The 15,485-nt window shown below is 41.4% G+C and overlaps 1 protein-coding gene across 1 annotated transcript in view; it reads right to left on the bottom strand.

Moving 5' to 3' along the window:
• Positions 1 to 12,878, bottom strand: part of LOC308344382 (HLA class II histocompatibility antigen, DO alpha chain) — a 38,618-nt gene extending 25,740 nt beyond the window's left edge. The window contains exons 1-4 of the mRNA XM_080805938.1: positions 12,638 to 12,878; positions 11,539 to 11,820; positions 11,173 to 11,319; positions 2,437 to 2,527 (exon numbers count right to left, since the gene is read on the bottom strand). Of these exons, the coding sequence (XP_080662064.1) occupies positions 2,437 to 2,527; positions 11,173 to 11,319; positions 11,539 to 11,820; positions 12,638 to 12,824 (707 nt within the window). The 5' untranslated portion in view covers positions 12,825 to 12,878. The remainder of the gene's footprint in view (positions 1 to 2,436; positions 2,528 to 11,172; positions 11,320 to 11,538; positions 11,821 to 12,637) is intronic.
• Between the last annotated feature and the right edge of the window lie 2,607 nt (positions 12,879 to 15,485).

Here is a 15,485-nt window from a genome sequence, read left to right as displayed (position 1 = left end):
AGACAGTACCTGAGGCGGATGCTGCAGGTAGAGTGGGACTGACCCTAGTCTGTGTTTCCCAGAGGCACACTGATTCTTCCCAGAGAAATGCTGGCTAGAATCTCAGGCTTTGTGCTGGGGCTCATCTTCCTTGTAGTGGGCATCTTAGTGCCCATGAGGATCAAGAAAAGTAAGAAAACCTGAGAGGTAGCTGAGGTTTGCTTTCCTGGAGGCCACTGAAATCAGATTGTCAGGGAGCAGAAATGGGCTGGAGGGAGAGAGAAATTCCCAGGCTGGAATCTTATCCCAACCAGACACATGGGGGCTGCAGATACTCAGGTCATGCCTGAGTTCAGTTAGTAACAGATGAGTCCAACCAGCCCCTGCCTTACTTCCAGGGATCCGACCATGACAATGGAAATGAGATGAGAACGTTTATCTAACTGTCTAAGATGTTTTTAATGGCTGATTACAACCCCTTTTCTTCTTTCATTTTCACATAATGAGGATCTTGAAAACCAATTAATACTCTGGCTTTGTTTTTCTTTGGGGATGGGTTGCAGAAAGTCTTTTCTGACTCTGAAGCATCTACTGGGAAGAGGGTCTCAGGCCTGAACCTCTCTTTCAACTTCAGCCTGGTAGCAAGTGTGGAAAATGAATGTTACTTTGCTCCATTGATGAAGGAAACCCAGAGAAACTCTTATTTTTCATCAGGCTAAGACTCGGTCTCTCAGCAAAGTTTTCTTTCCTGAGACTTAGAGAAAGAGAGGTCAGCAACCTGAGATAACTATAATTTTTCCTTTTACCTCCGCAGGGTTCCTGATCTGACCTGAAGACAGGCATGTGCCCTGGAACAAGCATTTTTCTATCTTTCCTCAGTGCCAGAGGCTGGTTCTGGGACAGACTTCGGCCTCCCAAGAGGATGTTACTGCCAAGTAATTGCTCTGAAACTAGTTTCTATAGTTGTTCTCTTTGAGTCTATGCACACTTTCTCTCAGGGCCTATATCCAAGTTCCCTTTAAAAAGCCATTGTTCTTGTCTGTTTTAAGAATATTCCCCAAGCCAAAAAAAAAAAAAAAATATTCCCCAAGCCATCTCTGCCATTGCTTTTGTTTGAGAGTTTTAGTAAAGATTAGGAGTTCATGAAGAAGTTCATTGTTGTGTATACACAGGCAGGAAGGAAATCCTGAAAAGGAGATATCCTGACTCTAAGGGAAAGGTGGCAGTTTGGACATGGACCTCCTCTGAATTCACCCTCTATCTTTGAGCTGCACAAAGATAGTGATTTATGTTTGTTACCCTTATCCCTGTAGGTCAGGGACCATTCTTAGTTATTCTAGGATGAGCAGATGGTGAATTTCATGTTATATGACCTATCTTCACACAGCACTGATTCAACATATAACTTATGAAGAGCATATTTTATCATTACCATTAAGAAATCAAATTAAGTGGTGCCTGGTGGTTCAGTTGATTGAACATCTGACTATTATTGTGGCTCAGGTCACAATCTTTGTCCTGGGACAGAGTCCTGCATCAGGCTCGCAGCTAGCAGGGATATCTGCTTGAGGATTCTCTCTCTCCTTCTCCCTCTGCCCCGCCCCTAAAATAAATAAATCTTTTTTAAAAAGAAATCAAATTAAGATCAGAATTTAAAATTGGAAATATAATGTAATAAACTTAAATAAATCCTTTTCTTTGCACACCATGATGAAGAGTCCTTGACCAAACAAGGCTTAGCCTTTTTAATGCAACAAGTTATAGAAGACACAGGTTTATGCTTTAAGTTTGTAGCCATCAGACCATCCAGGCCTCCTGTCTTAGTAATTCACACAGTGTTAAAATGCTCAAAGCAGTCGATGCAGTTCTCTTTTTTAAACATTTTTTTTACAATCCAAAGTGATTTGGGGTTTTCTGTTTTGTGTGAAATTATCCTGAAAGTCAGGTAAGTTCTAAGTGGTCCTTTTTGCATAAAGTATAGAGTATTACCCCTGGGGCACATACTGAGCGCTCAGAAGAACTCTGACACACCGAGGTGGTGCCTCCTCTCTCCTTAGCTCCTTGCAAGCAGCATCTGCATCTCGTTTGTCAGTTCCCACTGCTCTCCCCTCTCGGGCTGCTCCCCTCCCATCATGCCCCGCCTAGGACCAGCTTCCCCCATTTCCAAGAGAGGTGGAGACTGAGGGTACAGACTTGGGGGTTCCTGAGCCAGGAGTAAGCATAGCTGGGGTCTGCAGAAAGGACTGGATGATTAAGTGAGGGCCTTGAGCACAGCGAATCCACGGTCACTCCCATAACCTGTTACGTGCACGCATTGCTCCATTTAACCCTCATAACTCAAGTTGTTTTCTTTTCCTTATCTGTTCCAGGTGCCTCTGCAGTGGCCACTGTGAGCCAGGGGGTGAGGAGAAAACGAGGCCGAGCAGGGGAGGGAGGAGCTCTGAATCCAGGACTTACTTCCCTTTCTGGTGGAGGGAGAAGGGGTGGAAGTGAAACAGCTCAGCTGGGCTCAGCCGACCAGAAAACGTCAGGAGGGACATCTTGGCGTCTGGGAAAGAGGCGAGAACCGACATGGCTGAGAAAGTCCCAACCTATGTGGGGTTCAGGGATAAGAGGAAGAGAACAAAAGTGGAGACATGACAATCACCTTCCTTTTAATGGGATCAATTGGAAATACATCTATGAAATTGATCCCGGAATATTTTTTATTTGTAGTAACTTTGGTGAATGGATAATTTTCTTCATAATTTTATGTTGATTTTTTGTACCATATAAGAATCCACTTGCTTATTTTTAAGTAATGTTATATTTTACCCTTTCATTCCTTTGATAATCTTGGAGGACTCTGATGTTTCCAGACATGGAATCAAAATGCAAAAAATACTATTTCATTTCAATTACTACTTTTATTTCTTCTTGAAATTTTTATCTTCTTTATACAAGATTTCTCTAATATTTTACTACTTAGTCTAAAATTAACTCTTCTTTATAAATTTTTTTAAAAATAAATTTATGTAGAACTGTAGTAAAAGCCCCTGGCACTTACTAACAAAATGATAGAATTTATATTGTTAAAATTAATTGTGTATTGTAATTATTCAACTGTTTTTCTGTTTTGAATTAGCTTTGCAGTATAATAATGAACATTTCTTGATTCCTTACTATGCGCAAGGCTTGGTTTTAAGAGATTCACAAATACAGAGTATTATCCCAGTTAGATTTCCCAATAAACCAATGACATAGGCTCCATAATAATCTCTGTTCAACACAAGAGGAAACTAGTCACAGTGAGTTAAAAAAAAAAAAAATCAGGAATACATATCAAGAACTACCTGTAAGTGAGCAAGGGATCATTTGGTTTTTACAAATTCTGAACCCCCAAAATATTGAAATGCAAAGAGAAGATGGACTCCAGAGTTTAAAGGCAGGGAGTCTAATCCCCCTAGATCTTCAACACATTGTTTAGGGTTTGCTCTGTCCTAGACATGTCTGTGCAAGGGGGATAGCATTCCACCATGGAGTGGGAATGATATTCCTTGAGATCTGTTCCTAGGGCAGAAAGTATATTAAAAAATCAAGGCTTATGACTCACCCAGTTGCTCAAAATGAGGATCCCTTTCCTTATACTGTCTTCAGTGAATCTTACACCTTAAAGAATCATGTGCTTTATACCACACTTCTGTCTAGTGAGTAACAATTCCTGCTTATTGGTTCCTTTTTCAGAATCTGGCCACAGCCAGGGGCTATAGAAGGCCATCCAGGCTCATCTTCTTTAGTATTTTAATATTACAGTATATAGTATATAAATTAATATATTAATACATCTTAGGGGTGGGGCCTATTGAGTGAGAGCTGCTCTAACTGCAAGTGTCTCAGCCCCCATCCTTTCCCAGGCTCCAGGATGGTGGTCTTGAGGATCACTGAGGTCCCAGGGATGACAGCCCTCATGATGTCCTTGGTGATGCTGAGCTCCCCTTTGGTTCAGAGCAGAGACACCCCAGGGAAGTGCAGAGCTGCTCCTCTTGGAGAATCCAGCTCAGGGGAACGACCTTAGTGAGTTTTCCATGTGGGCCCAGTCCCTGAGAAAGACTTTGGGGCTCTGACATCATGCAAGCACTGCTATTCTCACCAGAGAGAGAAGGAGATGAGAATGTGCATGTGATGGGGACAATGGCACCTGGTGGTCTGGAGTGATTTTGGAGGGACAAGATTCTCACAAAAGCGTCATCAAAATGACATTTCAATATCCATCAAAGATCAGAAAAGGGGGCACTTGGGTGGCTCAGTGGGTTAAGCCTCTGCCTTCAGCTCAGGCCATGATCTCAGGGTCCTGGGATTGGGTCCCGCATCAGGCTCTCTGCTCAGCAAGGAGCCTGCTTCCCTCTCTGTGCCTGCTTCTCTGCCTACTTGTGATCTCTCTCTGTCATATAAATAAATAAAACCTTTTTTAAAAAATCAGAAAAGGGAAATTAGGGTTATCTGCATTGTCCAAGATCTGAAGATCACCCTGTAGAATCAGTGCTCCAGGTAAGGGCCTCTTCCACAGAACGAGGCAGGAACCGTCGTTGGAACCAGTGAGGAACCAATGATGGCCAGAGTAGCAGAGGAGAGTGATGAGGGCAAGCCATGGTTAAGGCCCATAGGTTACATACTGCAGCTGGCCACATCCCCACATCCCCCATGTCCAGAACTCCCTCATCCAGCACATTAGGATGGGACCAGAGAGGAAGCAAGAAACAGGAAGTGGCATCCTCCTCAAGCTGCCCCTCATGCATAATTTTATATTATAACTTCTAGGTTTCTGTATCAAGTCCTCATAGCACCTCTTAATTTCTAGTTTCAGTTCATCACCAAGGCCATGTGTAATAGAATGGTGAGCAGTTTATGTTAAAACTCTCCATCTGAGGGCACCTGTGTGCTTCAGTGGGTTAGGCCTCTGCCTTCAGCTCAGGTCATGATCTCAGGGTCCTGGGATCGAGTCCCGAATTGAGCTCTCTGCTGGGCAGGGAGCCTGCTTCCCCTCTTCTCTCTCTCTGCCTACTTGTGATCTTTCTCTGTCAAACAAATAAATAAAATCTTTAAAAAACAAAACAAAACAAAACTCTCCATCTGAAACAGGTACTCATCCATATCCCCATACTTTGCTCCAGCCCCAGGGACCCTGCAGGAGACATGACATTAATTGACAATTGAGATTCAGACATCAGTAAACCAGCTAACATGCTGGGATCTGCGAAGATGGTTGTAGGTACCCCTGAAAAAATATGGGGGGGAATAAAGAAAAATAAAGTTTAAAAAAAAGTAAAGATAAATAAATAAATAAATAAATAAGTAAAATTTTACTTAAAGTAAAGGTGGAGGACTAGTGGATGGGTACAGTATGACGTAGTAGAAAAGAAGACATGAAGTCACTAAAGGCTTAACTTTACTCTGGGAAACTCCTGCAAAACAAGAAAATGGATCTTTTCTGCTGCCTGGAGGAGGAGAGGAACCCTGGGGGTCAGATTCCAGAAGTGGTCAGAATTCTGGGTAAAATAAAAGGGGGTGAACAAAGGAGGTTCACAGCAGGATGGAGAAAGTGAGATGAATAGTTCCGAGTAAATCAACCCCATGGTGACACCAACCATCCTTGTGTCCTCAACCCCATGCTGTAGGCTAGGGAAGTACCTGGGCAGAGCAAACATTCTCTAAGCCCAGCAGGCTCAGAAACTGCAATAACTACATCCACATTACAGGTCCAAGGTATGTGCTCCTAGGGAACTGAAGATACAGAGACTGAGGAAAGGCCGGGGAGTCACAAAGAAGGCACCAGAAATGTCTAACACACACAGGTATTTGTTGGTCCCTGGAATTACTTAGAAAGGATGCTCTGTAGGGAGGAGTCTCAGAGGAAACCAGGGCCTATAGACCATCCAGTGTGGGGACTAAATTGTCACATACATCAAATTTCAGCATTTATTGAGTACTTTCTATGTATGAGGCCCTTTGCAGGTGCTAAGTGCGAGTAGGATCACAGACAGGCAGGGATTGGAGGGGTCTTTGGGGACATCGCTCATTGGTGTTGAGGAGCACAGACATTCAGAGGCACTGGAGCTTTAAAGTAGATCTGTTGCTGGGCATTCCCCTATGTCCTCTTCTGTCTCATAAGTGTTGTCACCTGCAATACAACAAACACAGTGGGGTTACAACTCCCTATTTAACTTTGCATCCTCAATCCCTAAAGACCAGGTTTTTAGGTCCCCCAGACCCTAAACAGGACCTCTGGGGCATTGGTGATGTTCTATTCCCTGACCTAGGTACTAGTTACATGGGTGTTCACTTGATAATCATTGGCTGTACATTAATGTTTTGTATATTTCTTACATATGTCTGCTAGTTCACAGTAAAAGGGTTTAAAAAGAGAGGCAAAGAAGGATATTGGTAATTTGAGGCAAAAAAAAGGAACCAATGAATCAAGCAGAAATACTGAGTTCTAATAATGGTTGGAATAAAGGATATTTAGATGAAACAACTAGTGGGACTTCTGCAACTGAATAATGATTAATAAACAAGAGGTCAGACTGAGAAATGCTCTCAAGGGCAGTGTGAAAGTTTAAACAAGAGGAAACATAAAAGAAAAACTGTGAGACATGGAGGTTCAATGCGGACATCCTGACATCTTGCTAACCCCCCCCCCACTAGGAAGTGGGGGAAATAGTAAAAGGAGATGAAATGTCTGGAAAAAAGAATAGATTCTAGGCTTTATAGAAAGATGAAATAACTTAGTTTGACATAGTACATTGATGACAAATAGAGTTTTTAAAAAACACGTCTCTTTAAAAAGCACACATTTAATACATTATAAAAAACTGTAAGAACTTCAAAGACAAAAAAATTCTCATAAAAACATTCTCAACACTTGCAGAGTGAGCAGTTCCACTGATAAAAGAAATAGAGCAGATCGAGCTGGAAAAAAATAGACATCACTCCTATCAACAGCAGCAATTAATGGGATGTTACTTGCATAGAACTGAAGAAAAAGAACTTTCAATCCCAAAATATATACCCACAACACACAGTCATTTTATTTTATTTTTTTTTAAAGATTTTATTTATTTATTTGACGGAGAGAGATCACAAGTAGGCAGAGAGGCAGGCAGAGAGAGAGGAGGAAGCAGCCTCCCCGCTGAGCAGAGAGCCCGATGCGGGACTCGATCCCAGGACCCTGAGATCATGACCTGAGCCGAAGGCAGAGGCTTAACCCACTGAGCCACCCAGGTGCCCACACAGTCATTTTAATACATGAATACTTTCAAACATTTCAACCTTAGATGCTTTGCTATTCAAAAAAACCACTTTTAAAATATTTTAAAATAAATTTTAAAAGACATATTTATTTGACACACTTTCAAAATACTTTTTAAATTTTTTTAAAGAGATTTTATTTGTTTATTTGAGACACACACACACACACACAGGTCACAAGTGGGAGGAGACGCAGAGGGAGAAGCAGGCTCCCTGTTGAGCTGGGAGCGCAATGTGGGACTCAATCCCAGGACCCTGGGATCATGACCTGAGCTGAAGGCAGACGTTCAACTGACTGAGCCACCAAGGTGCCCCTAAAATACTTTTTAAAAAAGCACCCCCAAAGAAGAAACACATCTAAGAGAGATGTGGAAAATAAGAAAGATCAAATAATATTAAAAAGTTACTGTTATCTTAAAAAGCAGAGGCTAAATTTTTTTTAAAGTAAGAAAAATGTGGCATGCCTGGGTGGCTCAGTCAGTTAAGCACCTGCCTTTGGCTCGGATCATGATCCCAGGGTCCTGGGACTGAGTCCCACATCGGGCTCCTTGCTCAGCAGGGAACCTGCTTCTCCCTTTGCCTGCCACTCCCCCTGCTTGTGCACTCTCTCTCTCTCACAAATAAATAAAATCTTTTTCAAAAAAGAAAAATTTTATTTTAAATGAACGAAAACTAAAAATGTGATTAATATTAACACAAAGGAAATCCTAGGTAGTGATAATAGGGAGAAACGAAAAATACTGCAAAGTGCTTGTCTCTTTTGTGGGGCAGGAAGGATAGAGGGATTTAGCAGTGTTCTATTCAGTGTAATTAAGAGCATTAAGATGAACCATTTTATGAGTAAATTTAGAAAATACAACTTTTATAGCAACAGAATTTGGCCTAGCCTTTAGGAGTGAGAGATGAGGAAAATGAACAAGAATAAAGTATATTAAATAAAACATTTTAATAATATGATAGTAAATTTTTAACATAATAGTAATTGTAATAAATTGAATGAGCTAACCAACCACTTAAAAAGAAGAGCCTCTCAAATTGTACCTTCTACATAGTCTAACAAAGTCAGACAGAATACATGAATACTGAAGGTCAAAACCAAATAATGGAAAAAGACACTTCTGGCAGATAAACAAAGATAACTGACATAACAAATCTCACATCTGCCAAAAGAGAATTAAAGACAAGTGAAAAAACTAGAGCAAGGAACTACGATGAAAATGAACATATATTTCCCTGAAAATAAAACCTCAAAATACAAGAGCAACAAATGACAGAAATACGTGGAGAAAGACTCTGAATATTAAAAATCTAAATATTAAAAATATTAAAAATATTAAAATTAAACTGCAGATTTTAACATCCTCAAAACTAAGAGCAGAAGCAAAAAGGAAGTAAACGAAGATATAAAAGATCTAAATAATACAAGTAAAAGGCTCAAATAACTACGTAGAGATTTCCACAACCGACAACATGCACATGGTTTTCAAGCTCACATGGCACATCTATGAAAACAACATTCATTAAGCTACAAAGAAAACCTCAGTGTGTTCAAATGAATATCATATCATGAATATGGTCTTTGGCCATAATGCAATTGAATCCTAAACTGATGAAAAAGAATAAACAAATGAACTCCGTATACCCCCAAACATGCAATTAAATAACCATAGGAATGAAAATCTAAATGACGGAACACTCGGTACTCAGTGACAACCTGTATATCAAAAGTAGTGCCTAGCTTTTAAACAAATGTATTAAGAAAGGAAGCCCGAAAACAAATGTGATAATCATTTCCATTAAGAGAATGGGAAAGTAGAAAAACAGCAAAAGAAAAAAATGTAAATAATTAAGACAAGGGCAGAATTCAGTGAACTAGAGAACAAAAAGTAGGGAAGATAAACAAAATCAAAGTTTGATTCAATGATAGGTTCATCTGGCAAAACTGTTAAGGAAAATGTAGGAGATTCAGAATGAAAAGGAGAAACAACTATAAACACAGATATTTTTAAATGAAAAAAAGTTTGTTATGATCAACTCTATTGTAATAAATCTGAAAATTTAGATTAGATGGATACACTTCTAGAAAGATAAAAAGGTCAAAACTACAGGGAGTAATAGAAACTTGAAATAGAGTCATAGCATCAAAGACACCAGCTTGAAAAGCAAAGAACACCTTCCCAGCGGCCCGTGGCAGCTAGGATATTTCAAAAACAAATCGTTCCTCTCTTGTACATGTCATTCTAGAACACAGAAAAGAACAAAAGCTTTCCGAATCATCTTATGGTGCTGATGCACCTTTATTTTCAAAGCCAGCTAAGGATAGTACACGAGTAGAAAATTATGGATTAATGTCAGCCATGTCACTGAATCCAACAATGTATTACAAGCATGATTCATTTCCATCAAATAAGATTTGTACTAGAACAGTGTAAGAGCATGACTATTAGTTTATTTTATTGTAATGTCAGTGCCTGACATTAAGCTTCTGATTGCCAAGGCACCCATCTCAAAGATATCCATCTAAAGGACACATATTGCCTGATAAAGAATAAAGAGCCTGGCTGCGCCCCCTTGCCCTGCCCCCATGAAGTTCCCCTTTTAGAAAGTCTTGGGTGACCTAGATAACAATCTGCTTGAGTGACCCTGCTTCTCCCTTCCTGTGTTTTAACTCTAGTTCTTACGTTTTACCGATAAATTTCACCAATAAAGCGTGACCCTGTGAAATCTGAGGCACCCCTTCCTCAATCCCAATGTCTCTTCCACCCCCCACAACTTCACTGTGTGGCTCTGGGCAGGCCACATACCCTCCAGGACTTGTGAGTAATAAATTAATATATCTTGTTTTTCTCAAAGGTCCCTGACGGTTGTCGCTGAGGAGTGTCCTGCGGTCATAAGAACCACAAGGACCTGTCTGGAAAATGCCTGTAGGGACTCTCCACAAGTAGTAGGGACCCAGGTGAGTTCTCCAGGCATTCTTAGCTGGTCACATCACCATGGAGAGGCTGAGACCACACAAAACACCTAGCTAGGAATACATTGAAGTCTCAATGTCAGAAAATCAATAATATGATAAAAAAAAAATCAGTAAACCAGAAAAGAACATTTGTATTAATTTCAACTAAATTCAACTCAATAACTGCATAAACAATTTGATCAGTTTTACCATATGGTAAAGCTTATTAAACAAAAGTCTATAGCAAATATATTTATGGAGAAATTAAATGCATTCCCTTTGAGATTATGCAAAAGGTAGGATGTCCTTTAATAATTACACGTTTAACATAGTATTAGAGGTTCATAGACATCATTATGACAACAGAAGAAAATCAAGTTTATGAAGATTGTCAGGGAGCAATAAAATGACTGCAGATGACATATATAATCTACATATTGGATAAAACTGAGCTTCTGGAAGACCTGTACCCCTGGGGATAAAAATACATTATATGTTTATTAAAATAAAAAAATTAAATTTCCAGTTAAGAAGGCACAGACAAACTAAGGATTCAGGAAGGGAGGGGGGTGAAAAAAAAAACACAACTGAGCTTCTGGAGTCCCAAGGCCTGAGTTCAAATCCAGACTCTGTACCTTTCAAACTGGGTGATCTTGGACAGGCTCCTTCATCCCTCTTCATGTCTGCTTCCCCTCTGTATGATGGGGAAATAATGGTACCAACTTCCAGACATAAGTAAGTGAATACATAAGAAGCATATAGAATAGGGCCTGGTAAGTAGTAAGCAACTCAACCGATGGTCTTATCATTGTATTGTTTTCCTCTAGCCAGTGATTCTGAAATAACAAAGTGCTCAAAGAACGCCTGTTGAAGTGTTTCTCCTTCTCATCCACCCCCCACACTGGGCTGCCTCCTCTTTTGCACTGTGTCCCTGGTACCAGCTCTGGATAACTCACAGGAGCCCCTGCGCCCAGGGATGATGTCAGACCGCCTGGTTTTCAGGACAATGATGCCGGTGATGATGCCCGCCATGCCCGCCACCAGACCCAGGACACAGATCACAGTCTCCTTCGTCTCGGGCACCTGGATCAGCTCCTGGGCCTCTGGGGCACAAAGGAAAGACAGAGTTAGAAGGCACAGAAAGCAGGAGCTGGCTCAGGTGTAGGAGTATGAAGAGTTAGAAACTGTGAGATCACCAGTGAGGTTTGGATAAAGTGACAATAAGACACATGAGATTAAGGAAAGCAGGTGCTGCAGAGAGATGGATCCTGGAAATAAAGATGGTGTCAGGACAGCGCTGGCAAAGGGACAGGGCTCCATACCCCAGTGCTGAAGGAGCGGCTGGTCCAGGCCCCAGTGCTCCACCTTGCAGTCATAGACATCGTCAGCCGTGGGAAGGAAGGTTAAGTAGTGGAACTTGTGGAATCTAAATTCTGTGCTGGGCAGGAAGATGGTCTCAGCTGTACCTTCAGTGACCATCTGCCCATTGCGCAGCCATGTGACATTGAGCACAGGTGGGAAGAACTTGTCCACGTGACAGATGAGAGTGTTGGGTTGTCCCAGCTCCACAGGCTCCTTGGGAAACACGGTCGCCTCAGGTGGCTCTGAGAAGAGACAGAACCTGCTAAGTCTGCTGTCTTTGACTGAATCTCAAAGGTCTCTACCAACATAACCCCTATAGTCTCCAGGTTAGAGGCCACCTCTCTCATGCCAATCTTTTGTCCATCCCCCCCGCACCAACTCCCAGATCAAAGTCATAGCTTCTCATGTTCCTAACTGGTCTCCCCCAGCCCAACCTCTTCTTGAATAAGAAGAAAATGAGGGGTGCCTGGGTGGCTCAGTGGGTTAAAGCGTCTGCCTTCGGCTCAGGTCATGATCCCGGGATCCTGGGATCGAGTCCCGCATTGGACTCTCTGCTCAGCGGGGAGCCTGCTTTCCCCTCTCTACCTGCCTCTCTGTATACTCGTGATCCCTGTCTGTCAAATAAATAAATAAAATCTTTTTAAAAAGAAGAAGAAATGATTCTTTTGATGACCTTAGGACCCAGCTTTGTGGGCTTAATATTGTTCATTCAATAAGGAGAGTTTCATTCATGAGTGGACATCTGAGTCTCCCATTCTTTTTTTTTTTTAAAGATTTTATTTATTTATTTGACAGAGATTACAAGTAGACAGGCAGGCAGTGAGAGGAAGGGAAGCAGACTCCCCACTTAGCAGAGAGCCCAATGCGGGGGCTCGATCCCAGGACCCTGGGATCATGACCTGAGCCGAAGGCAGAGGCTTTAACCCACTGAGCCACCCAGACGCCCCTGAGTCTCCCATTCTTTATGCAGCAGAGGATAAAGCATGGAGAGGCTGCAGTTGGGTGGTAGAGAAATCCCTGCAGTTGGGTGGTAGAGAAACGAGCAAGAGCAAGCAGTACCATTTGTGGCCCTGGTGTGGTTGGACCGCTGGATCAGGCTGTTCAAGTTCTTCTTTGCCATGACAATGTCAGCAATACCCCTCCAAGCATCAAAGTCAAAGGCATGAATAAAATCTGGGAGATGCCAGACAGTCTCCTTCTTATCCAGGTCCACATAGAACTGCTCATCCCCATCAAACTCAAACATGTACTCCCCAGAGGGTCTGTGTGTCTGGACAAACTCGGCATACACTGACACATGGCCCACTGCATGAAGAAGAAGGGAGATGGGAGAACAGGTGATTATGTAAGAGAGGAAACAGAACATAGGAAGCAAACAGTAATAACATGAATGAATAATACAGAAAATGAGAAATGAAAAATGAAAAAAAAAAGAAATGGGAAGAAGCAATGAGAGAAATGACTTACTGAGAATTTAGGTTGTTTCCCTTGTTCCTGAAAACTTAAGCATCCATCACTCCAGTACAATAACAGTCACACTGAACACAATAATAAAGTAATATCTATGGAGGACTTACTATGTGTTCTATTTATTCTTTGCATCTTCACACCTCCGCATAAAGCATTCTTTTGCATGTTAAGGACCTGCCCACAGAGGTTAAGTAACTGGCCCAGGGTAGCACAGCTCCTGGTAGAGTCAAGATTGAATCATCTCCTCACCCACATGCACAATTATCTCAGAATCCTTGTTGGACCAGACATATAAAATTAGTGATAAAGCCACAGAGTGGGTAGGGGGAGAGGGGAGAGTGGAATAAAAATCCATCAGAGTGGAAATTTTTTTTAATTGTGAAGGAAATAAAAAGGTGTCCAGAGTCTTGGTGCCATTTATAGACTTCCAGTTACTTTTTTAGCTTTAGAATAAAAATGGTTGATTATGTAATTTTGTCCACAACACCTTCATTTAAGGCAAATTAAATTTTAAAGTGTTATCATTCACACAACATTCACAAATTTTCTTGTTGACTTTATGCTGTTAAAGGTAATTCCCCCTGGAAATAAAGATCGTTGAATTTGAAACACCTATGGGATAGCATCTTCGTTTTACCTGATGTGTAAGAAGCAGTGAAGGTTTGAACAGTAGGGTCCCGATGAAGTACTAGATATTATTTATGTAAGAATGAGCTTTAAAAACAACAACAGCAGCAACAATGCCCTTTCAGAAACTTCTAACTACTTTGTAACTGCATGACTTAACCTGGTGATAAAAGCAGTTATTAAAAGTCTACCCTTTCCAGAAAGGAGTGAAGGAAGGAAAGGAGAGAGAGGGGGAGGGAGGGAGGGAGGAAGGGAGATTAACAAAAGAAAAAAATCTATTAATATTACAATAAAACAATAAAAATGAGAGAGTTTGGGGCTGAGAAAAAGAAAGGAACCAAGAGGAAGTGACACTCGGGGTTCACTGGTCCAACTCCTGATTGAAAGATTTCACCCTGCAGCTCCAGCACGAGGAGAACTTATCCTCTCCCTGGACACTTCTAGTGACAGGATTCACTGTCTCGCAAAAATGCTTAGGGAAAATCACTCACCTACAGAAAGGATGAAAGAAAAAGAAAAAAGAAAAAAAACAGTATAGACGTGGCTATTATATGGACATAATTTGTTCACCTTAGGATATCTCATTTTTATTGCTTTTGCAAATTCTTAAAACTAGCCTCTGCACTGTGAAGCAAATTACAGTCTTACAGATGTTCATTTTCATTCAGTCAAAAAAGCCTTCATTGTGAACTTTCATTCTCCAGGCACTTAAGGATATAACTCAGAAGACATGGTCCTTGTCCTCAAGAATGAGACAAAGAAAAGACGATTAGTATATGTGTGATTTCATCACTGCTGTGTTATCACAAGGTGTATGCAGATGCTACTTGGGAGCAAAAGAAAAGCATTAGAATGAGACTGAATTAAGCTTCCTAGAGATGGTCTCTATGTGAGATAGCAAATCAGAAATAGAGGTAAGTGGCATCTCTCACAGGAGACACAGGAGCAGAAAGGCATGGGACTTCTTGAAGGATTCAGAGCCCTTGGATACCGACTGAAGCTCAAAGGTTGTGTAAGGGCTACACTGGGACCTGCCTTGTTTGCTAATTGCAGATGTTTGAATTTGATCCACAGTCCCAGGGAAATAACTGAAGGATCTTAAGACTGTAACGATAAGATTTCTACTTGAAGGTGACAGCTATAGAGAAGATGGATTGGAAGAGGCTCGTTTGTAAGTGAGACTGGCAGGACTCTTCAGCAAACAAGTGGAAAGTGATGAGGGTGTAGATGGGGCAACAGCATGGGGTAAGGAGAAGGAAAGATGGGTTTTAATGGCACTGGAGAGATGAGAAGCCACAGGAATCATTAAGTGCCATGGTGGAAGAAGGGATATGAAGTGGAGTCCAGAATACCAAGGCAACGTGGAGAATTATGGCATCAGTGACAGGAAAAGTAATGAAGGAGAAGGAAGTGAAAGAAGATAAAATGTTCTTTTGGGGACATAATGAGTTTGAATTTCTGGGAGACAAAGTGGAGTTAATTTGAGGGTGGTTGAAATAATGGATGGATCTCAAGCTAGACTGGGCTAGTGATGTACACTAGGAGTCCTCATGGTCGATGAAGTTATAAGCTTGGATTGAGTCACCCAAGAACTGTACAAAGTCATCATAGCAGGGTCAGAGTGTATGGTCCTGCATCCAGACAAACATGGACATTTAGAAAAGGTTGCTGGGGCCACCTGGGCGGCTCAGTCAGAACATGTGACTCTCGATCTCCAGGTTGTGAGTTCAAGCCCCACGTTGGGTGTAGAGATCACTTAAATAAACTTTTCCTTAAGGCTGAAAGGGGGAGGACTAATGAGTAGGAAGAA

This window comes from Martes martes, assembly GCF_963455335.1.
Source record: "Martes martes genome assembly, chromosome: 6".
In the NCBI taxonomy this organism is placed as follows: Eukaryota; Metazoa; Chordata; class Mammalia; order Carnivora; family Mustelidae; genus Martes; species Martes martes.
This window is presented reverse-complemented; position numbering and strand designations above follow the sequence as displayed.